This window comes from Homalodisca vitripennis, chromosome 1 (assembly GCF_021130785.1).
Source record: "Homalodisca vitripennis isolate AUS2020 chromosome 1, UT_GWSS_2.1, whole genome shotgun sequence".
In the NCBI taxonomy this organism is placed as follows: Eukaryota; Metazoa; Arthropoda; class Insecta; order Hemiptera; family Cicadellidae; genus Homalodisca; species Homalodisca vitripennis.
The window spans coordinates 107,650,440-107,677,227 of NC_060207.1; the positions used below are offsets into that span (position 1 = coordinate 107,650,440).

Below are 26,788 nucleotides of genomic sequence, written 5' to 3' on the forward strand. Positions count from 1 at the left end.
TTGAAACTAATCACCCACAAACTAACATGGCTTATGCCAGAAGAGGTAAGTGTGTTTTCATAAATTTATATGCAGGAGAATATCTTAGTATATTGTTTTTAAATGTTTTTACTATTGTAGTTTAAATTCAGATTAGTGTAAAATTTTTAGGTTTAAAAAGATATTTCTAAAAAATACTTGTAAAAAAAACAGTTTTACCTCCCAATAAGTGACCTTTGACAAACTGAAACATCTGTAGATTTTGTTATGTACAAACCCCAAGTACGAGTGGAACAAAGCCAATTTCTTCTTCATATAAGTTCAGCCCTAAGGATGAAAATGTATAAAAAAAGAATAAGGGCTACTTACTTCCACCTCTGTTCTACAAATGACAAACTGCACCACAATATGTGTCTCAAAGGAGAAGATACCTGGTGCAAGTATCAGAATTCAGTCCTAGAAGGTTCTCCACACGATCATGAAAAGAACACTAATCTGCCAAAAGTTCTGATGATGTAAATAAAACACCATTTCAGAGACCTATTGAATCCGTTGCAAAGTGCACACATGGCGGTACTCAAAACGTTAGCAAATCGCTGAATAATATAATATGGAGCCAAATTCCTAAGAAAGTGTTTGTTCGAGTTGATACTCTGAAAATGGCTGTTTATGAAGCAGTATCCAACTACAACAAGGGTCTTGTATTAAAATGTCTTGTGTTTATAGTGCTAGGTCTATAACCGGGCCAAAATTGTGTCACGGCGCTAAAGAAAAGTGACACAGTGTTAATTCAAAAAGCTGAAAAAGCCGTTAACGAAATAGCTAGGAAATGCTGAAAAGACACTACCTTGAAAAGGTATTAGAGGACGATGAGCAGGAAGGTGAAGACTCTGACAACCCAACCTATGCTCCAGGACAGTACTAAAAGGTGAAAATCCTACAAACTTCGATTACATTTATTTTTCTTTGAGATTTTGAAAATTGTGTGTATTTATTTCCTTTAGGTACATTTAAAAAAAGTATAATAGATAGAGGCCTGAAAATGTGTACATATACTTTTGAATATATATTGAATATTTAGATGAGGGATTATTTACAACTATTACAACCCTATTTTCAAAAGTTTTGAAAGCTTTTTTTAAAAAAATCATAAAACGGTTTCCAAGCTACTTAAAGCAAAAAAACTCACACAAGTGTGTATCAAATACCACAGAATAAGTGTACAAAATTTCACTCTTGTATCTCTGCAGAGTATTGAGTAAAGTGTACATAAGTTAACATTGAGAAGTACAGGAGGGCAACTCCCCTTTAAACAATACAACAATATTAAAATATAATAATCAATTATTTATAATTTACATGCAATAGATTTTACTTAAACTTATACCATCTGCTTTCATGTAATCATCCAACTTTGTACAAATACTTTTTTCAATCATTCACTCAAACATTTTTGTAAAATCTACTTAGACTAACATGATAGTGGGATTATAGTGGTAATTTATTAAATAATCTTGTTTTCATAAAGAATGTGTTGCTCTAAGTGTTTGGCAGCCTAACAGGAAATAACTCTAAAATGTATAACAGATCTCATTTGATATTTATGTAGATTTTTTTATATTTACCTAACAAAAAAATTAATTATAGAAAAGTGTGGGCCGGGTTCAGCTAGTAGATGACAACCAATCTGCCCGAAATTGTGACTGATCATTTTTCAGTCAATACTCTTTTTTCACTAGCACTCTTTTCATAATGGTTGCATCTGCATAATATTATACTGTGTTATAATTGCACTTATCCAATGTTTATGTAAGTTAGATTCCATATAATTCTATATGATTTGACAACAACATTGTGTCCTTCCCTATGTCTTAACTAATTTCAAATGTGACACAATGAAAATTTTTAAATAATTCTCCAGAACTTACCATGTGAAGAATGATAGGTGAAAATATATTTCAGTTGACATTGTCAAATTGTTTCCCATCTGTTAATATAAATGGATAGCTTTAACGAGCCATGGAACAGTTTGTTGCACAGTTACAGGAATATACAGAATCACTGACACTTCTTTTGTGATCATCTTGAAGTAATCTATGTTTTCAATATCGCTAATCACAATCACCTCTTATTTCTAGGTCAAACTCAGTATTATGAAGCATAAGACTGAACCTGGCCGTGTTTTTATCTTAATTAAACTAAATCAATCAAATTAATCAAAAATGTAACAACAAAAAAGGGAGTACAATGCTCTTCTGTCACCACTAGTTTTACTAGTACAGAGCCTGATACTAGTAATGATAGCAACATGATTTTACAGCTAGCAAAATGTTCGCAACATTGTTCCATGTTTTGAAGCTACATCAAATGATTAATCCACACATTTAAAGATGTTAATCAATTATATTTCAAGTAATTGGATAGTTAACATGCATTGGAAACTTCTTTTAAAAACTCTAAAAATATACAAGTTATAATAACATGCAAAAGTGAAATTGCACTACTTACATTTTGTCATTGAGATTCATCTCATAGTCGGTAATACGTTTACAGGTCTTGGTCTGCATGTCATCTGGCTTACAGTTCTGTGTAACGTTCTTAATGCATCCATTCTCTTTTTGTTCTTCCTCAATCACTCTACTACACTGGTCCTCACTGCAGCTCACCAAATTTTAATCATTACTTTTTAAATATACATTTCATACAAGAAAACATGTTCTTTAAAATAAAATAATCATATTCTAAAAGTCATAATAAAGTTGTAAAAGCTATTAATCTAAATGTTCCTTAAATTTATGTACCTGCCCTGTAAAGATAACTGAAAATATCTATTAATGTATAATTTACTATTCAAACACTAAATAATAGTATCAATAAACTTTGGTTTTCCTAAATATTGAATGCTATTCCAAAGTTTTAAACTTTTTTAACAAAATTTTTGTTATGAAAAATGTTTTAAATAATTAAAGAAATTGTGGAGAATTATACACACTATAACTAAAAAATCTAGTTACTTAAAAGTTCTTACTTTGTTACTTAAATGTAATTAAACTCTTTAAAACTCCACAGACTGGTTAGGTGTAATTAGATGCTTGAAGCATCCACCAATCTTTCGGTATCCTAACTATGCAACACACAATTCAAAGACACTAAAGGAATTTCAGGTTCTTGAGGACTAAATTATCGAGTATAGGGAAGCTATGTTGATTGAGAACTGAAAGTTGTTGTCTGGAGTTTCTTATTTTCCTATTTGTTATTAGTTTTGAACCTTTGAGCCTACATCGTGAAGTGGTCTTCTGTGGCTATAATGACAATCCATATACAATAATCTAAATGGCCGGATCCACTAAGAAATCAACATCGATTGCTCTGGTTAGCTTCATTGAACACATCATTGACTAATTAGAAGGAAAACAATACAACTACTGCAATACTACTGGACTTAAGCAAAGCCTTTAACATCCTTTAACATGAACAACTCTTGACAAAACTATCCTCCTTGGGCATACAAGACACCACAGCAAAATGCTTTAGGTGGGCCAATAGTCCATCAAACTAGATCCTGCACTTGGCCAGTTCTAAGGGGTATTCCACAGGAATCTGTTTTGGGGCTTGTTCTTTTCACAATTTTTGCTAACGATCTTCCTAAGTATCTGGAAGAATTTGCCAAAAACTAAATGTATGCCAATGACACAATCATATTATGGTTTGAAAAATGTGCAGAACAACTAGAGATCCAGTCATATATTGTAATGAATCTGGTTGTGTAGTATTTCCAATATAACTAAGACCCACCAAATCATTATCTGCAGCAAAAAAGAACAAACAGCTCACTTACCTAATGTTAAGGTGACAACAGAGGTAAAATACTTGAGAGTGATAAAAGATAAAGACCTCAGTTAGACATTGCACATTGATAATCTATGTCAAAAAATGAAAACTGAGATCTATATTATAACAAGTCTAACAAAAACAATAGATACTGCCAAAACAGCATATTATCCAGTAGATGGCAGTGAAGGCACTTGTTGACTTACAACTAAGAGAATGAGGTTGCCCATCCTTTATCAACTTTTCAATACTAACGAGCTAATAATAGCTCTGTATATTCTGGAGGCAGTAAAATTTGTGCATGAAAGCAGCCTACCCAGATGTTCCAGCATCCATTACTACATCACTCGAGGTGAAGCAAACTTCAATCTTCCTATGCACCAACTAGCTCTATTTGAGGAGAAGCCCTCATACATAGGAAAAGCTGTGGAACCAGAAGACCTCAAGAAGTGTAAAGCTAAAAGTTTAAAAAATTAAGTAAAAAAGTTGCTGATAGCAAATTTTTTGTAGACTATTGAAGAGTATCTTGGAAGAGGTGTGTGTGTGTGTGTGTGTGTGTGCGCGTATGCGTGTGTGTGTGTGTGTGTGTGTGTGGTGTGTGTGTGTGTGTGTGTGCGTGTGCGTGTGCGTGGTGTGTGTGTGTGTGTGTGTGTGTGTGTGTGTGTGTGTGTGTGTGTGTGTGTGTGTGTGTGTGTGTGTGTGTGTGTGTGTGTGTGTGTGTGTGTGATGAGCATTATACAGGGTGCGGCAGCATAACTTCCTTTCTTTAAATGCGCGCCATTCAGTTAGTTGATGTCATAGCGGAGCGCTAGTGGTCTCATTCAAGAGGGGGTACTCTAAAGTTTTGTCCCGACACGGTTCAGTCACCATCATGCGTTGATATAGTGAGGAGCGTGCCTTTGCCGTTGAGGCCTACTTTTCAAGCGGATGTTCGGTTATTGCAACACAGCGTGCATTTCGGAATCGCTTTAATTTAGCCCCGTTGGCCCCCGTCCCAGACCGCAATCAATTGTTACATGGGTCACAACATTCAACAAGACGGTGCAACAGCACACACTGCGAGAGCATCGATGGCTGTTTTGAGGGAAAACTTTCCAGAGCGCCTTATCTCAATTAGAGGCGATTTGGAATGGCCGGCACGTTCTCCCGATCTGTCACCTTGTGATTTTTTTTCTATGGGGTTTTGGAAATATACGCAACAACACCACCCACAGGGGTGTTGGAACCAAGTGTCACCCAAATCCCAATCTTCTAGCCGTGGGCAAAAAAATTCTGTAGCATGTTTACATACCGGTCAGAAGTCACTGTCACTGTAACCTCATTTTCCTCAAAAAACCAGGGACCAATAATTCCAGCTGAGGAAATTGCACACCACACTGTGACTTCCGATGAATGCAAAGGCCTTTGATGCAATTCTCGAGGGTTGGTGTCAGCCCAGTAGCGCATGTTTTGTTTGTTAACCGACCCACTCAAATAAAAATGGGCTTCTTCGCTAAAAAGAACAATAGCAACCTCGGGAACGACAACAAGAAGAAGCTCACACGCGTTCATCCGAGAATTGAAGTCACGTTCTGAAATTTTCTGCACTATCGCCATCTTATATGGATGAAAATGAAGATCATCACGAAGAATTCTTCTCACAGAACGATCGGATAGTCCAAGGGCAGATGCGTGTTTGCGCGCGGAACGCCGTGGTGATCGCAACATTGACGCTCTCACTGCTTCAATGTTCTCAGGTGATCTAACGGGCCGAGGGACTCCAGTTCTTCGTTTTATCGCACTTGCAGTTTGTCGCACCCATGTAAAAAATTGATTTGCGGTCTGGGACCGGAGCCAACGGGGCTAAATTAAAGCGATTCCGAAATGCACGCTGTGTTGCAATAACCGAACATCCGCTTGAAAAGTAGGCCTCAACGGCAAAGGCACGCTCCTCACTATTCCAACGCATGATGGTGACTGAACCGTGTCGGGACAAAACTTTAGAGTACCCCCTCTTGAATGAGACCACTAGCGCTCCGCTATGACATCAACTTACTGAATGGCGCGCATTTAAAAAAAGGAAGTTATGCTGCCGCACCCTGTATATACACACATATAATGCTCATCAGGTTGTATTTTAAACATCAGAGACAAAAATAACATATTTATTCTAAATAAAACTAACTTACTTTGATAACACTGGATGAGGGCAAGCATGGTAGGTGAAAGTAAATGCACACCCACGCTCAGCAGCCAAGTATACAAGAGAGGAGTCGAACACATCGATACCTGCTTGGACTAGCTCTAACACAACATCTGGTCTCCAGCAACCGTGCAGAACTCGTAGTTTATCTTCAGGCAAGTATTTCTATAAGGAGGTAGAAAAAAATTCAGAAAAGTTTTGCATTAATTATACACAAAATTATAAAAAACCTCAATCAATATAAATTAATGCTTCATTGTTCTATTTTATTATAAAAGGTTTAATCATCTTAGAAAAAGAAGGTCGAAAGTAAAAATTGGCTTTGTTATTTTATACACCAACTTTTCAAAATATAATACATAAAATATATTTATAATCAGCTTAAGGTGTTAGTTTCTGTAACAGCAGAACACCACTCTAAACCTAAAGAGGGTATATTATAATAAAAGTTGAGTACCAATGTTTCCGTGATGACTGGCCGGATGGTGTCATAACTCATCTGTTCCACAGCCATGCCGTTGTTATGAAGTCCATCGATGACAAACCCTTGAACCAAGGGATGGCGGCTGAACATCTGTGCTGACTGACGCCTAGCTTCCAGGTCATATCCCCCCTCTACTGTAGCAAGCAATGCACTGTCCTTCAGGCTCTGAAACATCCTGCAACTGTCTATAACTATCTGGTGAATCTTGTTACTGTATATAACTATATGGTGAAACTTGTTACTGTATATAACTATATGGTGAATCTTGTTATTGGCTCAAACCATCATACGATTTATTATTTTGTGCTTCTCAACTAGTTCAACCAGTACCAAAATATATTCAATAACAGAAACACACAAATATATATATTTTAAAATCAAGTTTTAAAAAAATGTTGATACTTTGGCCATTCGATTGGATGATGAAGATTTGATTACATTCTTATTAAGATAATTGTATTTTAGGAGTATGCCATGATATTTTGATGATGTACCCTCCCTCCATTCCTTCAACGTGATGAAAGATTAACTCACTCACCTCCCTTGCTCATCTCTCTCAGTAGGTTTTACAGCATACAGAGTAGATTTTAGGTCATTTGTTGATCTCCCTTCTATATTACATTAAATCATTAAATAACTAGCTGTAGAAGCAGTTTTCTGAAATCCAGCTTTTAATCTCCATTGTTTCTCCTCAAATCCCGTCTGGGACCTAGATGCATTTACACCGTCATAGAAGGGATAAGTGCAAACATCAGAAGGCACAAAGATGTTAAGAGGCCAATACACCTAGCTTCATATCATCTTCCAAACCAGACCTCCGAGTAGCTTAGATCAAACAACCAGTTCCATTCAGGACTGGTACACAAATTATACAATAAAATGTTTCAAAGAGTGCATTTTTATGAGTATGAAAAATATTATTTTTCGGCAACCAATAAACTACCTTTTTGAGAGAACAGTACCTGTGACTTTGTGTGCCTGTCTGCACATGATAGGAACAAACTAGTCGATACATCCACCGCTTTCTGGCTTCTCTTCCGGGAGCTTTCTGTATTAGTATCTCCATCACAAAGTGCTTGGTACATGTCTGGCCTGAATGCTTCCATCATATCCATGTACCTGATGGCAAAAAAATAAGTATTTGTTACTTAAAGTTAAAGTTTTCCTTCTCTTAACCAATAAGAGCAAATACTTCTTTTACATAAACAATTTTAATATCTACTGCAACAACAAGTAATGCTTGTGTTGAATTATATTTTTGTAAAAAGAGCAAACCAAATTTCTTTACAAAAATATTAAACAGTACACTAATTTTTATACAAGGCATGTCTGGACAGTAAGTAATAATTTTTATCTTATATTACTGATCATAATTATTTTATATTCAACTATTTTTCAACATGATTCCTGTGATGGTTGAACATGACTGTTCAAGTACTGTACTTGTCATCAAATAAACATGCCACCAGTGAAGAAAACTCAGCAGGAAAACACTTGACTTAAACCTAAGCAGTTGGTTACACTCATGTAAACAGTACTAAAACTTATAGAAACTAATCTGAGAGCATTTCCATTGTGAATCATGTTCTCTTCAATTCTCTCATTCATTCTACTAACCACCAGACAATCATTCTTTAATTATCATAAGTTTCAAGTTCAAACTTTACATTGAAATAGTCATAACAATAATAGTCCGGTAAAATAAGGATGCAACCTCGGAATGAGAGATAAAAAGCTAAAATTTTGCATACGTCTTTATTTTGATGGTATAAAACTTACCTCAAAAGTCTCATATAATCACGTGTACGCGTCTTTAGATATTTAAGGTCAAAGTTCACGAAAATCAGTTTTTTGCAAATATCTCGTTTCCCTTACGCTAAATGACTTTGAAGGTGGTTAGAGGAATTGTAGAACGGAAAATTCTCTTCAACTTTTGTATGAAGTAATTTCATGTACGTTCAACCCTTTTTGAGATACAGCGCAAAGAGTAGGGGACCGCTTACCTGTATATACGATAATGCGAGGTCAGCCAGTAGAATACAATAAATAAATGAGTTATATTGTTAATTATTCACTTAATATTATTATTATTATTACTTAATACTATTATTATTGTTAGCAATATTATCATTATTATTACATTTTTATTATTATTTAATATACCATATTTATAGATATTAATTATAAATTATATATTCTCTAAATAATACTTATTTTATTTTTACCAAACATACAATATTAAAAGAAATATTTCAAATGAATTTTAATTATATATTTATTTATTGATCCAATAATTAATTTATTAAAATATCAAATATAAAATATTTGTTTTCATTATTAATGATTGGTATTTTTGTTTTAATTTTCTTCATGTTCATCGTCTTCTTCTTCTTCTTCTTTTTCTTCTTCTTCTTTTTCTTCTTCTTCTTTTTCTTCTTCTTCTTTTTCTTCTTCTTCTTTTTCTTCTTCCTCTGGCTGTTCAATATCGGATTCATTATCATCATTCTCGTTTACTAAAGTATCAGAATAGAAAGAGTCAAGAATATCAGGTGCATATTCACTTTCTTCATTGAAACCATCTGAAGTTGATGAAGCGTTGAGGCATGATTGTCCATTATACTGCCGACAAATTAAAGTGCATCGCAATCCTGATTTCCTGCATCCGCTATTAGAACCACAACCTTCCTTGCAATTGCAAAATAATGTATTCAGCAGTTCTTCTGGTGCTGGTGGTAATAATGTTTTTATTGGTTCCAGGAGTACATTTTGCACTACCCAGCCGAATTCCTGGGGTTCTAAATCATTTCCCAACCAAATTTGGGTCTGATAATAGACACGAAGGATATACTGACGAGCTGCTGTACTTGAAGGTAGAAGACTTTATAACTGCACTGGTTTCTTGAGTCTTGTTGATTTGATGAACTGGGTGTATCGAAATGACTTCTGATTTCGGAGCATTATACGTTGCTAAGAAAATACGTACTTCATTTTCAAATAATTCTTGTACAGAGCAGTTTTTTTGTTTAAATAATTGAGCTGATTGATTTAAATTGTGATTTTTTCTAACATTTTAATAAACGATATTTTACCTTTTTTATAAAGCGCAGAAGTCGTATCAAATACACTAAACGCGTGTAAAAATAATATGTGTTTCTTATAATGGGGTATTTATGAAAACTTTTCGATGAATTCAGTATTGTCTCCACATTACCCTTACCCATTTTTTTGAAAAAAATTTCTTGTTGATGTGATTGAGCACGTCCTATCAAAATAACTAACAAATCAATATCTTCTCTTACAATGACAGAAGTTTTTTTTAAGTTTACACTCTACAATAGCTGTTTCTACAATGGGAACATCAGCGTCATCTCTGGCTTGTTTTGTAGTGATATTAACAGTTTTTAATTTGTTGATAAGCATGTCTATAAATATTTTTTTATTAGATGAATGCGATAACACTTTTTCTTGGCTGATTGCCACCTCCATTGTTTCATCAAAGCGGAGTTCATAAGATTTTGAAACACCAGCAGTTCTTCTTAATTGTTCCATTGCTTTAATGTTCTTAGTGTAGTCTGAGTAACCATCAAATACAACAACGATACTTGACCCATAATGTGTTTGTAAATATTTGACGTATTTATTCAAAATATCAGAGATAGTATCATCTTTATTCCATACAATTTGATGCAAGAGAAATCCACCATCGATGATATATGTTGTAGTGGTTTCGTCTAGGCATATTAAATAATAAGTAATAATAAAAATTTTATAATAATGATAATAATGCTAACAATAATAATAGTATTAAGTAATAATAATAATAGTAAGTGAATAATTAACAATATAACTCATTTATTTATTGTATTCTACTGGCTGACCTCGCATTATCGTATATATACAGGTAAGCGGTCCCCTACTCTTTGCGCTGTATCTCAAAAAGGGTTGAACATACATGAAATTACTTCATACAAAAGTTGAAGAGAATTTTCCGTTCTACAATTTCTCTAACCACCTTCAAAGTCATTTAGCGTAAGGGAAACGAGATATTTGCAAAAAACTGATTTTCGTGAACTTTGACCTTAAATATCTAAAGACGCATACACGTGATTATAAGAGACTTTTGAGGTAAGTTTTATATCATCAAAACAAAGACGTATGCAAAATTTTAGCTTATTATCTCTCATTCCGAGGTTGCATCCTTATTTTGCCTTATTTTACTGAGTTATAATCATATTGATAAAATAATATTCTTACACTATCCTATTTAAAATAATTTCTTTATTGAGTACCCAGCTAAATCTACTAGGTATTTTTTAGTTTTTTTTTTTTTTAACTTCATGTTTTATTTGTGGAACTCTGAGTTGCCTATACAGAAATTAAGCTTCATGCAAAATTTCAAGCCTATTGGTTATTTCATTTTCAAAATATCATGTGACCAGACAAACAGATACATAGAAAAACAGATATTGAAACTTTTCCAGCCTGAGTGATAGGATGCACTAAAGCTTAACCAATAAATACAAAATTATTATTATATATTATTATCATTTATAAACTTTTAGTGTAATATTTTGAGTTAAACTGGGATATTTACAATTTCTATGGAACAACAATATTCCGTATTGTTACTCCAATCCAATACATCAAGCATCAAATATGTAAGGAAGAACATTTAAATTATTTATTGTTACGTACAGTGCAACCTAGTTTATCTGGTTTAATGGGGATTGGAAGTGATCTAGATGAACAAAGAATACAATATAAACACAATATATTAAAAATAATAAGAAGTTTGTTACAAATATGGTAGTAAAAGAGAGAAAATTTATTAAAAACAGAGATTGATTATAAATTAAACAAATTAAAAAATGTGTTTAATGTAAAAGAAACCTCAATTTATTAGTCTATTCATTTAACTCTGGTACACTGCTTCTGGGGAGTATAATCTCGCAAATGTTCAAGGCCATTATTTGTGTTGATGTCGTCCAAAATAAACTATCAGCAGATCTAGCTGTGCCGTATCGGCATCACTATGAGTCATAATATCTTCTGGTTCTTCATTATCAGAATCATTTGCTCTGTACTCTGTTACATTGAAGAATAAGCAGCTGATACAACTACGTCATCATCACGCCAATGCTATTGTCGGCCTGACACCAATCATGCACGTTTTTCAATTTACAATTATCAACCTCTTGCAGCCCTACTACAACATTTTTAGTTTGTTATTATATTGTGAGCATTATTCTAAACTTAACAAAACAACCAATTACACTGGAAATTCAACAGAAATCGTTTATTCTTCAAAAGATTTTTGACACTGCATAAACCAATTCATATGATCCAGATAAATGGAATCCGGATAAACGAGGTTGCACTGTAAGACTAATATATTACAGTAATCAAAAAGTTAAATTAATTATTTGAAGATATTTAATAGGTCTAGATTCCTATTAACTTACTTATCTGCTGTAAGCTGTTTCCTACCAGTGTGAGTCCAAATTGTTATGCTAGTTTTCTCATTGTAGCCCACTCTAGTTGCTTCCGCAGGGTCTTGTACTGAGCAGTATGATAAACACTCCTGTCAAAATAGCAACAACAATCAAACATGGCTCGGGTTTACAGTATTTGGTTCAGAGAAATTACTACCATTTACTGTTGTTACGAGAGCTGCTACCTATGTTTCTGGCCTAAGGATGAAAATACAAGAACTAAAGGACAAAATCAGTTTTATTGTTTTTCAAAATATTCTCCATGAATATTGATACACTTTTGCATGCATTGGAACCAATTTTCAAAGCATTTTTTCACTCCAATTCAATGCCAAAAAACAGGCAACTATTTGCTTTGATTTGCTTCTTCCACGAACAACTTTGGTTGGATTTGGTTCATCTTGAAAGACCCAGACTGCTGATTTGTTTCAGGATAATATGAGTATATCCATGATTCGTCACCTGTGGAGATATTACAAACTGCTTTTGATGCACCTTGAGTGAATTTTCTTGCACCAATCAACACGAGCCTCCTTTGGAGTGTTTGTCAGGTTATGCAGTATCCAACACGAACAAATATCTTTCACATGCAAATATTCATGCAAAATCCTACTGATGCTTGTCATGCTAATGCCTAAAGATGCCTAAATATCACGATATGTCACATGACGATCATGCTTTATCAGGTCATGCACAGCATCGGTTTTCTTTCATAACAACCGATGTTAGACGAACTTCACAGGGTTCTTCCTGGAGTGATCGTCAGCCACAATTGAATTCATTATACCAGTTTTTACGGTGCTGTAGGAAAGCGCTTCATTACTATGAAAGGAATTAAATTCATCTGTGCACTCTTGCCGTGTCAGGCTATATCAAAAGTTTAGTCATTGAAAAATTAATGTACTAAAGTGTTCACGATTTAATTCCAGTTTCACCAAAGATCAATTTTACAACCTGGTGCCAATAACAGCAACAACAGTGAAATAACAAAATGTTTTGGTTGATGTTATGTTTAACAATGTGAACTTGGTATTAGAAACGTCAGCTGGTGCCAAGCAACAAATCAGTGTTACCAAGGCCAGAAACATAAATAGCAGCCTGGTACTATCTAAGTTTTCAGGGCTTACAACTTATTCACAAAATTAAATTCTTGAAGCATTTTGGTTAGATATATTGGCTATGAAGAACCATGTGCAATTGTAGGTGTGTGAACACACCTATCTGAAACAGATGGTTCTCCAAAGTTAAATAAAACATTTCAAGATTTCAATTGTGTTAATAATGTTTAAATGCAGTGTGAACCAGAGAACTTAGATGAAAGTCATGGCTGTGCATGCCTTATAAATGAGGGGGGGGGGAAATCACCATTAATAAATAACTAAAGACTGTACTAGATGAATTAATTTTATTTTCACACAGGGAGGAGTCAAGACTTCGCTTTTTGTATAGAGCTCCAGTGATAATAAGCTCAAGCACTCAACATGAATCATGTGTTTCTTAGAGTCAGTATGCAATTACTTTGTAAATTACAACAACGTGCCAAAATCTTTAGCTGGATGTCAAATCGTATGATAAATTTCTTGCTCTAAAAGTAAAAATTATAAGGATTTAAGTTTGAAGTGATTAATCTCAAGGGCATACCCATATTGGAGTATATATATAGTCATATTTCATGAACAAAGAGTAAAAAGTTTGCAGCATTAAAAATTAGGAATTAACATAACATTTGGAACACTTAAATACTGGAACATGCTGGAATTTTAATTTCAGAATAACATAATGGACATAACATAGCATAACATTAGAACACTACTAATTAACATTATGCAGCAAAATTCACTGCATTTTACTTACACGCTTCATTAGCAAAGAGATTTACTAAGACTGGACACTGACTGGATTGAGAGTGAATAGAATGTTTACAAATCTTGTCACTGACTTTTAACATTGACTCACCACTTTATTACTTTTTTTTCTTTTTACTGTCACTTTTTAAGGGGGCCATTTACCCCAAATAAAAAGATTCTTATTTTTTTGGGAAGATTTTTGATTTGGTGATATGAAGTCTTGACAAGCATACCTAATGTATGTTTAAGACCTAATGAGTTTTCATGTTATCCTTTTGACGTACACCCAGTACCTTGATCAGCTGGTCAGCTGATCAGAGTTTGGCCAGCATTAATAATAATACATTATTGTTATTGTTTACTTTTGACTTCTTGAAAATGATTCTGTTGTAAACTGTTGAATAAAAATGTTGAGTTATTTTCTTTTATTTCTTACTTTATTTTATTGTTTTTTCTGAAGTTACATTATGGTTTCAGGTACTAAAAAGTTTTATTATAAGCTTAGTGAAGGTTTTTCATAAAGATGTCAATGACAGTATCTTGGCAGTAGAAGGAAGAATGCACGTCTGAGACAAGAGATTGAAGCAGAAAATGTACGCTTGAGACAAGAAATGAGTCAGATGTCAAGGCCTAGCAACGCTCAGATCAAAGATAACATTTGTCCTTCAACAACACATCAGGTTCCACTGCTGGCAGCAATGTGGTAAGACAAGTACCAGTACCTAGTAAGCTGAAGCTTGATGGCAACATGAGGGAGAACATTCAACACTTTAGGAAGATATTCAGCAACTATTCCTTAGCAACCAGGCTCTGTGACGAGGACCACTCTGTTCAAATAGCTTTAATGATGAGCGTCATTGGCGATGAGGCCAGCAGGATCATTTACAGGTTGATGGATGAACCTGAGAGGACAATGATGAATGAGGTGCTATGTGTGCTGGAACAGAAGCTAACTTCAGAGTTTAATATTCAGTATGAGAGATACTTGTTTAATTTAATCAAGCAGGAGACAGAAGAGACATACCAGGAGTACTTCATGAGGCTAATGACTCAGGTGAATCTGAGTGACTTCACGCAAATGGAGAATAAGCTCATTTTAGACAACAAAATGTTTGTTCAATAAAGGACCTAAAGCTGTGAAAAAAGTTTTGGCTGATAAATATATAACTTTGGTCGACGCTGTTCAAATGTACAAAAGCAGCAAGGTGACAAAACAGTAAATGAACAAGATGCAAGATATGAACAGAGAGAACAAATATGCATAAATTGTGGTAAGAAAGGACATTTTGAAATTGTTTGTAGAAGTCCAAAACAAATCAAGCAAGTCTCTGTGGATGTTGAGGAAGATGACCAAACTGTTCTGAAGATAGAAAAGCGTCAGGGCCAGGGAGTATTTGCCACTTTGAAAATCATCCGAAGAGATAGTGGAGTGGTGGACGTCTGTTTTCCACTGGACACAGGAGCATCTTGTAACATTGTCGGTCTCAAATTCCTGCAGAGAATTGTTGGTATAAAATCTTTAAATCTTAGTGAGTCCAGAGCAGTACTAAGGCCATTCAGTGTATCTCAAATAAGAATTCAAACCATTTGCTCAAGACTGGGAGTTTGAACATATCACAAGTAGTCCTTACTGTAGGCACAGCAATGGAAAGGCTGAGGTGTCTGTAAGACTAGCAGAGGATATGATCCAGAACCCAATATAAGAAAAAACTGACTTATACAAGATATTACTGCTGCAAAGAAACACATCCAACAAGACCAACTTCAGCCCAGCACAATGAATCATGTGTTGCTGGTTAAGATTACAATTTCCAAACACCAAAGCAAATCAAAGAATTGTGGATCCAGCAGATGTTCAAGAAAGTTTGGCTAAAAATAAGACCTGATCAGCAAAAACATATACAAAGAATGTGGTTCAAAGAAGAGATCTAGCTGTTGGTGAAGAGGTTTGGTACAAGAGGAAGCTAGAAGATGACTTATGGAAAAGGGGTAAAGTGGTCAATAGTCGAGGAAATCATTCATATGAAGTGGAGGATGATGAAAATGGAGCTGTGTATGTTAGGACTGAGAGATTCATGAAACCCTGTGTTCCAGGACTAGCTATATCAAGTGAAGCCAGATTAGACGACAGTGAGTTAGTACCACAGACTGCTGAATCAAGGGGCAGTCCTCTTCTGGCCAAGTTTGTTCACCTGTATATGAAAATAAAGACATCAGATCAGAAAGACTGCGGAGAGCAGTTACTCTTCCCAGACGATTTGATGATTATGTTAATGTACAGAGTGAACCAAGAGTCTCAACAAACAATGAAAAGGAGATCATGTCCAACCAGTACATCAGCTGATCAATTTGGCCAGCATAATAATAATTCATTATTGTTGTTGGTTACTTTTGACTTTTTGAAAATGATACTGTTGAATGAAAATTTTGAGTTATTTTCCTATATTTCTTACTTCATTTTATCTAGTTTTTTTTTTTTTTTACTTTTGTTATTTTTTTTTTTAGTTAAATTACGTTTTTCTTCAGATGCTGCGCTACATTCCCTTAATTAACTTATTTCCTTTTACAAAAACATTTCATATTTTAATTTTAAGTGTCTATTTAAAAGAAAAATGAATGACATCCTCGATCTAACAAATTTAAGGATTATACTTACATGTAGACCAGCAAAGCTGGAAATTCCCTCTTTAAAGTGTTTAACTCCATTATAACACTGAGCACTGTTTGACAATGGAATATGCACCGCTTGTGAAGAAATGTCTGTAACCATTTCAAGGACTTCACGTGTCATGTGTGTTACACTTCCTCCCTAGAAAAATAAAAACATAACTATCAAACATAATAAAAGTTTGTAACATTAGCTGAATATTTTACATGACTAATATGACACTTCAACAAGCTAAATGACAAGTATAAGTAGGTCACTGTTACTCAATTCTGAGGAATAACATTTTATTTACATTAATAGCAGCATAAATATAAAATAAAAAAATTACAATATGGAATTGTTGTAACAAATGTATATTTAATGAACAGACGTTATACTAAATATCAAATTAAAGATTCATTTCTAGTTCTCAAGGTTAATTTGAATATCACTGATGGTATAACACTCTACCTTAACTCTTTAAATAATGAGGGGCACAGTTTCTTATGTGACGATTTCGTGAATAGAAAGACCACGTATAAAGCTGGGGTAGTGAACATCTTATATGACAACACTTCTAACTTATAGAATAGTATAATAACACTTGTCTAATGAGCGGTACAGTGTTCAAGGTATAAGGAACAGCAATATCATATAATGCACGAAAGATAGTGAACAGAGTGATCAATTCAGGGAGGCTACCAGTGTGATCTCAGAAATTATTAAACTTAAAATTGGAAACTTTACCTTATGTTTTATGCTTATTACAATTACATTAATTTAAAAATTCAGTCACCATTTTCCAATATGGCAGTCAACATTTGGGAAATGTGTCATTGAAATTTTTATGAAAACCCACATTTCTTCTGACTGATTTGGGTTTGACATGCAATTCTAAGACTTCTATTCTTGGCATTATTTTGATTATAATTAACCTTTTAGCCACTAGGAGTATCGAAAGTTTCAGAAACATTTTTCTATTGGCTAAATAAGATACTAAAATTAATATTTCACTATTTACAGTACACACAACACTAAATATTGCATTGAGTTTTTTTTACTAGGTCAGTGCTATTGAAACTGCTATAGTGTATATTATAATTTAAATTAAATCAGTGGTATAAATAGAACTTGGTTTTGGAGGAAAGGAAGAATCTGATAACACACCTTACCAAATGGGGGGGGGGGAAGAGTGGACAGTATGGAATGAATCTGAATTTAAATCAATTAGATTGGCTTAATTCAAAGTAAAATATTTCACTATTTTATTTTAAACCTGTAGGATTGCTATTATATATAAACTTTTTATGGCTTTGGAGATGGGTTCTACCCCCCCTTCATACTCTCCTTCTTAGTTACACCACCGACTGAAGTACTAATGCTTTGGTGAGGCGAAACATAGAAATGTGGAATAAGTTTTGAAGTTAAGTTGTTGAACATGTTTTGTTGATATTAAACATCTATTTAAATTAACTTTATTTTTATGTTGCTCATAAACATTACTCTTAAATATACATCCAGTTAAGAAAACCACAACTTAAATTACATATCAACTTGTACAAGAAAAGAATAGATAACCAATTTACCAAAGTTTATTCTTAAAGCTAGTGAACATTATACATGTTCGATATACAGTTTGACTCCTGTTAGACATATAAAATGTAAAAAATTGTTTCCAGATCCACTGATGCCATAATGTTCCATCTTTCCAAACAACAAGCTATAATCAACGCAAGCAAAAGCACAGCTTAGGTCAATAATAGTGGTCCCTAGGCCATACTCTTTGGACTCAAAAGCACTGAAAATCTTCCTTACCACAGCACCAATAGCAGATATTGTTGATCTACTTTGATTAGAGCCAACCTGTTGATCAGATAAAAAAACCAAGTACAGGCTTACCTGCTTATAAATAACGTGTTCAATTACATTACCAAAGACTGGAATAAAGGAGATAGGATAGAAACTTGCCGAACTTGTTTTTGGCCATTTTTTAAATACCGGTTTTGTTTTGAACATTTTGAGACTATCAGGAAATACTCCCTGCTCCATGCATAAATTAATACTAATGGTAATTGGTTCTGCAAAATGATTTACTACTTCCTTCAACATATTGTTAGATAGGCCATAGGAATCCTTATTAACTGTTTTTGAACAATCTTGATCACATGTTGACATTGAAACTTCGTACAGTACTTGTTATAAGCAACCATTAACAAAGATCTAATTTTTTTTTTAATTACCATTAAACCAGTTACCCCTGTTTTAGTTTTATCATTGGGCTTACAACCAAATTTCTTAAAAGGAAAAATATTATCAAAAATAGACATAAATATACTATAGAACCTGTTAAAAAAAGGTCTCCGCATCATTAAAATACAAAACACTACAACATAATGTATGAGTCCAGTTAATCCTTGAGAGTTCATTTCTTAGTTGAAAGGTTTTGCCTTGTGAGTAAAATTGCTTCTTCACCAGTTGACTCCTTAAGGGTGTTGGGTGGACAGTTAAGAAAATAGTGGTGACATAGATCCTGCACCATACAGCGTCGTGGTCCGTATATGGGAAATGTTCCAAAAAAGAGAAATAGTTTTGGAGTGGGATAATTAAAAAAAACCATTATCCAAACACGCATTATAACGAGTAGGTTTAGAGTTATGGCAATACATGCTGAATTGTTTCAACAAATTTAAGAATTCTATAACAGACTTTACATCTTTGGTTAGATCAAACTGTGCATTAAAGTCACCACCACACGTCTATAATTCGCCCACTGATCAGTAAAAAAAGTCAAAAGGCTTTCAAGTTTCTGTAAAACAAACACTCATCATTTGCAGGAATACGGTGCAGACTTATAACAATAATCTTGAATTCGTCAAGCAGTAAAGCACATGCCTCAAAATGATTGTCAATACAAAAAGATGAAACATCGACATTACAACATTTTAGTCTATTAGAAGCATAAATAAGTCCATAATTATTAACTTTTCTCTGATATATTGAAACTAAATAAAAATTTCTTAAGCTACAGGCATTAATTTCAGAACTGCTCAGTCAATGCTCAGATAAACAATATCACAGTTATTATTCATAATCACAGACTCAAGAGTGTTTAGCTTGCCAAGCAATCCACCCTGAATGTTTAAAAATAAGAAGGACAAAAGAAAACAGCTCAAACAACTAGACTCAGAACTAGTTGCACAAGCCTCCTGACCTAGAGCCTGTGTTAAGCTGTAGATTTCTTTTAACATTGGGCTCAGTTTTTAATGTAGTCTTAGGTTCTTCCAAAGAGGGGATCTTAGAGAAGTTTCCAGGAGAGATACATCCAATATAAATATGTGACTCAAGAACAGGACTAGAATTGTCCATCGGAATAAACTTAAGTTCTAAATCTTCTACTGTCTTAATAATTTGATTAGATAACCATTTTGTCTATCTAAGATTACAATCCCGTACCTTGTATGAAGAGTTCTTTCAGTCTTACTAGCCTCTACTGGAATTAAATTTGGATTTTTATTACATAGTTCCTTAAGAAATGAGTATGTTTTATTAACATGTTTATAAATGACCATTCAACCAAATCATACCTTGTTGGTAAGTCAACAAAAACTATCTTGCAGGTCCCATTAACTCTCCTGCGAATATCAGAAACTCCATTAATGACTTACCTGAGACTCATTCTTTGTCACATCGTTCAACCCACACAAGAGAACCAGAGTAAAGAATTTTCAAGTTTTCCTTGTGAAGTTCTTGAAAATTATTGCACATTTCCTTGTTTTGAGCCAGCACCAGGTCTGACAAAGCCAACCGCTTTATGCGTATCTTGTTGCGAGTTCACATACCACAACAAATCTCTGCCATGGCTGTCAGAAAAATCCATATTTTCTTTTCAGTATTTCGTCCAAAAGACTTGGACCAATCAGAAAACCCTTTTTTTCAACCATATTTTCTTCTTCGACTTCCAATAACTCAAAACGGTTAGTGGACTTAAAACTATAGTTTGACCCTCTATCCCTACGCTTAGACTGATTTAGTTTCAAAATATTACTTTTGTTTTGTTTCTTCTTAACCACACTAGAATAAGTTTCTTCAGTGAGGCTGATCATGCTTACTCACCCATTTTTATTAATTCACCATTATCAACCTTTGGTGTTGAGAATAAAGGATTGCTTTCATCATCTGGTTGTTGTCCTTGGCCATTGCCTACTTTAACTTCTTTAACTAATTCAGTTAGTTGTTTTAATTCCCTTAAAGTAATATGATATTTTCTTCTTTTTCCAATACAAGTATTTCAAGAGGGCTATTGTGACTTCATAGTTTTCTTCTTCATCTCATCATCAGTCGGAAGCAAATCTTCAGACATTTTCTGAATTGTTCCATGAGTCACAGTTACTAATAGAAAATGTTTCTAAAATTTGAAAAACTGTATGTACCAGATAACTTCTTAAATTTAATTTTAAGTTAGCCTAATTATGTATCTGTAATATGTGAAAAATAATAGACTCACCCTGTAAAAAAAAACATAATTTTAGTTCTCAACTTGTTTAAACAAAAATAAGAGTCACCGGTTTACCACTTTCCATTCAAAAACACTTTTATAATGCAGTATTCTCGACTGTATGCCGACATTAATATATATTATTATTAATCAGTAGGCTATATGTTGATTATATCAATGGTTATAATCAAGCAATGTTGTTTGTTAACATCAATATAAAAAACCAGGTCTAGTTATCGTACACTACCCCTTTTAATTAGTTTTTATACTAAAATGTATCATGTTAGTTAAAGTTTTCCATCAGAAATATTGTAAATTTAGTTTAAGTTCATTATTACTGATGTTCCAAAACACAACATTTACTATTTAATTGATATTGAAACTATTATTAACCCATTTTTCTAGAGTAATACATATTTATATGTATAGTACATATGTTCTTTTGTATAGATTTAATATATAAACTTTACTATTTGAGTCCATAATAATGTTTAAAAATATATTAATAACGCATGTCGTCATCACAGTACCGTCTCGTGATGGGTGTTTGTAAGTGGTTAATGGGTTAAGGAGCCCTAAATTATGTAACGCTAAAATTGGATTTTTCAGACCCCCTTTCCTCAGCTTGTAATGGACTTTTAACCTTAACACTATTACCAACAACCCTCCCTCAATTTATATTATTCTAAAAATAGTAGTATAATTAAAATAATTGTAAACTCAAAAGTAAATTATGATTTATTACTATACCATTACCATAATATCCATAACTGAAGAACAAAATTTTGAACTGTTTGCTGTTTCTTCTGACATTTTAATACAATCACTAAACCATCTCTTGGCATGGCATTCACTACACTGTTATATAAACTGTAATGCAAACGCACTAACAGATGATTTGGCGCCTACATACTTGTCGCACCCATCGGTCCTAACATGACAGACCACTCAGTAAATGTTTTTATCAACTTGCATATTTTAATTTATGATAAAGATAATGTTTAACAAAGTTTTATCTTCTTTAAAAGATTTACAAATCTTGATGTTTCCTTTAATGAGGGGAGTTATAACAGTAACTTCCTGGGGAACCAGGAAAAGTTTGTTAACGTATTCTAGGAATTAATTATTGAAGTTTAATTGTTACATTACGCTGGTACCCCACACTCTCCCATGAAACAGTGCCGAAAACACCCATGGGGCATTGCTTAATTTAGGGGACAACCCTTAATACTAAATTATTCCAGTAAGCTATGTCTAATGAAAACTAATAGCATGGTCCCCTTTAAATTAATAAGCTAGACTTATTCTGTAAATTGTAAAACGGTAATTGTGAAAGTAATACGGCAAAATACGAGTTTTGTTTTATTAACTTATTGGAATCGTCCTACAGAACAAAACAATATAAGGTTTGACAGGGTGGAAATGAGAAATAACGAAGTTGTAGAACATAAAAAAATGGAACAACTGTTCATGTGCGGAGCAATATTTCCATGTTTTACATATGCATCAGGTGTCATGTGACCTTTTGTGACCGTGGTTCAACCTTGTGATGACGTCATCGGATGCGGCGCCATTTTTGGAAACGTAAATGAAAAATAATACTAATATGAACAAAATTTTTACTAAATGAACAATGTTTTTCTTAATTTTGAGCTATAAATTAATTAGTTATTATTGGGTTGAGACGAGTGCCTCCAACCATCAGCGCAGGCAGCAGCAGCACCTTCGATATCAACGAAAGAAAACAACCCTCGAGATAGTACCTATCAGTAAAATATCAAATTCTAGAGGGGCTGATCAGAAATATAAATTGAAATGTATTGCAAAGGCAATTATGTAAAGTTTAAATCATGTAATAAATTATGAAAAACCCTAATATAAATATATAAATGGACATTAATAGAGAATACTTACCATTAGTAGGTGGATAGAGCTCAGCAGCAGCAACAAACACGTGGTGGGGGTATTTGGCCTTGAAAAGGAATTAATTCTTCCAGGTATCAGACAAAATGGTCACCCCGGACACTATAACGAGAGATGTTCGCCCTGACTTCACGCCAGTGTCTTTCAATGGTGTTTGTAAGTGCACAGTATCACAGTCAACAAAATTAATGGAATGATTGACAGAGAAATGCCTGAATCCCTCGCCACCGAAACAGTTGTAGGCCTTCCAACAGTCTGTAACAATTGTCGTTCCTGGCAGAACCCATTCTTTAATTATGTCAAGGAGGGTGTCCCTGTCACATTGTTCAACAGGAACAAGGAAGGAATCTCTGCTCTGCCTTTTGATTCCCCCAAAAACCCACTGTCCCTGAATTCTTCTGCCACAATTGTATTTTTTCCTTCCAAATTTGGCCTCATCAATTTCAACGACTTGGTGGCAGAAAGAATACCAATCTACACAGAATGTGCAGAAACATCAAACTCCAACGAAATATAGCGTTGTCTCGGCGGCTTCAAAAGCAACGTGGCCACCAAACCAAAATATTTCTCTACGTATAAGCGCGTTTTTTCAAAAAAGGAACCTGCCCTGGCCAATTTTTAAAAATGACAACACTTAAAACTTTTTTTTACTACTTTTACGAATTTTTCTGTTGCAACAAAACATCAAAGTCTTCCGGTATAAATACAATACGCAACCACACGACGAACAAATACACTCATTATTAAAAAATCCATGTTCTATTAAAGAGGAAATAATCTCGTTTCGGTCTTAACATGCCCGACAAAACACTCCGACATACACAACTTACGGGTAGGGTACGATAAGCAGACCCGTTTTTTATATCGAAGCATGTAGTCATCAATACCTAATATTCGCATCTCAAATCCTAGACTATCAATCAATATAAAAGTACCTATAGTCCTCAACAACAATCATATGTTTTAAATTAAAATATGAATTTAATATTTACAGTGATCAAACAAATTATTATAACAAAATTAGGAAAACTGATGACGACCATATTTGCTCCTCTCACGTGGTTTCAAATTTCACGTAATGGGTTTTTCAGTATGTGTCCAACATGTTGAAGCCACGAAAACATGTCTTATCGAGTGTAGTTTTCTAAAATTGATTGTCATTTTTAATAATCAAAATTACTTATGTAAAATTGAAATATTACCCTACGTGTATTATTTTAAAGTGTTTACAGCTGTTGATATAGATTATTTAAGTTAATAGTTCAAAATAATTTATCGTATTGATTGATTATATCGATGGTTATGATTAAGTAATATCGTTTGCCAATTTCTATATAAAAAACCGGATCCGCTTATCGTACCCTACCCCAATTTACTAAGATTCGTCGAACTAGTGGATGGTTGATCCATGATTGTCACGCACTCACTCGATCCAAACTACAGTACACAATATCTTGTGAAGAACTGACTTCTGCCCCGGAGCGTTCAGATAAAAGATACACTATCATTCCCGGCTGCAGATAATATTGAAGTAAACAGGCATCCAGACAAATCACACAAACAAAACATAAAACATTAAAAACTTAAAATTTATGAATATAACCCCTAAAACCATGTTATTTGTCATTTGCACCCCCTAAAAACCATATATATATTTTGGTTCAGGAGGATGAGCAGAATACATTGATAACATCAAATTCGTGATTTGCCAGGTCAGCCTTTAACCTCATAGATACCTGTAAAACTTTTCAAATTGAGATTGACTCACTACTTACCTTGGAATAAAGGAGAAGAAGGGGTGTTAGAAGAACTGTGTTTGGAATTCTCTTGATTTCACTCAATTTACCTATTCTCAAATTACAACTGGGTAAATCAATAGGACGAACTGTAAACTTCATTTTCTTTTACCTAATGGGTTTAATACAGATTATTATTGTCAAAATAATTATTTATTTTGAATAAATAAATATTTTAGGATTAGCAAAAGACAGACTTATTATTGCTGTACTGAACAAAGATAATAAATACCAATTAAAAGCAGATTCAATTGTAATGTTTGAAAATAAATCTTTCCCTGTTTATATAATTAAATGTATTTTATTACGTTATAATAATCAAGCTCACGTGTTCCTACACAGTTTCTTTCAAATAATTGACACAATATGAATCAGAAACAAAAACAGAAACAAATGTTTACAATCCTTTTTTGCAACCACAGACATCCTGCTATCCCCACGTTGGTTATAGTAAAACAGATGTTTCATCTAATACCAACTTAACTTATTTAAAGAGCTCCAGTTATTGGAAATAAAAATTAAAAGCATAACTATAGTTGAATACCGATTTTACCAAAGCTTTGATTATAGCATCAGTCTTCCTTTTCATGTTATAATTCATAATTAAAAATAAGCAATTTTTAAATATTAAATCAAATATGAATCGTCGATTATTACAAATCTATAGCACTTATATACAATAGCACAACTACTATAATAGCACAACTTATATACAATATCAAAAAAGAAACAAAAAACTGTATTACGTTTTACCGATTATATACATGTTTTGACTCCTGTATTGATACTTGACTATGAATAAATAAGAGATAGTCCATTCCTGTCCTTAACCAGACATACACCAAAACTAAATTATACTTAGTATTTCCTCGTTGAGTTGAGTGTTTACGTGTATTTCACAGACTACCCATTACATCGTAGGATAAACCTAGGATAAAAAGAAGAACTGGAGATGGATATAACTATATAGCTTTTAAAGTGGTTTGTTCGGGACCAGCATAAACTCTGGGCCGATAGAATGCCACAAGTGCCACGAACGGTGGCTGAATTGTAGCTCTTGGAGCATCATCCCCGTGGTTGCTCGTATTGACAAATCACAACAGCATTGCGTTGGCTTTGGTATTGGTAGTACAGTATGTTTTTTTTATTAGTGTCTGAATAACTAAACTAATGGTTATTATTTGTCTAACATGGAAGCAATTAATTATTTTGCAATTACGTACGGTGAATAAATACGAGTACCTATTCTATTAAATGTGCTACGAAAGTTATGCGTTTCAGACTGCAATTCCAATTAAGACGAAACAGAACTAAAGTTGGTATTGAGGTTTCCGTTAAATAATGATTTAATGCAAATACGAGTTACATTTATTCATCGTGACAATTTTGTACCTGAAAAAATTATGTACTTTGTGATCATTTCCTTCATTGTGGTATAGCTAGAGATGACTGTAAAAACATATAGAATTACTACCAGTAAAAGGGCAATTCCAAAATTAAAAAATGGATCTTTTCCTACAATATATAAAAATTAACCCAGTTGCATGTTACATACTAGAACAAAAATAGAAAACGTCTGAAAATAGAAAATCAAAAAATGAATTCACTAATATAAGAATATGAATAGAGCAAACAGAATAACATAAATCGTTTTTGTAATGTTAGTAAGAATGTAGCCAAGTTTTATAATAAGAAGCTTGATTTTATTTCAATAACAAATGAAAATTGTATAGCTTTTTGCAGAATCAATTCACATTTATAAATGGTCCTCCTAAAGTAAGTTTGTCAGTTTGCGTTAATACACTTTCCTTAATATTTGTTTGAAAGATAGTGACATTACAAATTATGTGTTTAGCTTTGTAAGCAATAAAAGTGATTTTCCGTGTAGCATGGGCAGTATTAATTGACACATTAAAAGTATCTTTCATGGTTGTAGATTTGCCGCTTCAACACTCAGAAAGCGATTAATTTCAAAATAAATCTTAGTTTGAAACTGCAATCAATATTAAAAGCCTAACAGAGCATGCTAACTAACAACAACGCTCTTAGAACTAAATTACAAAATTGGAAAATGGTTACATTGAATCAAATTTTGAGCAGTATCGTCAATTG

The 26,788-nt window shown here is 33.6% G+C and overlaps 1 protein-coding gene across 1 annotated transcript in view; it reads right to left on the minus strand.

The window, feature by feature from the left end:
- LOC124368895 (queuine tRNA-ribosyltransferase accessory subunit 2) overlaps nt 1–25,093 on the minus strand; it is a 43,573-nt gene extending 18,480 nt beyond the window's left edge. The window contains exons 1-7 of the mRNA XM_046826404.1: nt 24,656–25,093; nt 16,472–16,624; nt 11,939–12,057; nt 7,439–7,595; nt 6,450–6,641; nt 5,979–6,157; nt 2,488–2,634 (exon numbers count right to left, since the gene is read on the minus strand). Of these exons, the coding sequence (XP_046682360.1) occupies nt 2,488–2,634; nt 5,979–6,157; nt 6,450–6,641; nt 7,439–7,595; nt 11,939–12,057; nt 16,472–16,624; nt 24,656–24,778 (1,070 nt within the window). The 5' untranslated portion in view covers nt 24,779–25,093. The remainder of the gene's footprint in view (nt 1–2,487; nt 2,635–5,978; nt 6,158–6,449; nt 6,642–7,438; nt 7,596–11,938; nt 12,058–16,471; nt 16,625–24,655) is intronic.
- Nucleotides 25,094–26,788: the final 1,695 nt, after the last annotated feature.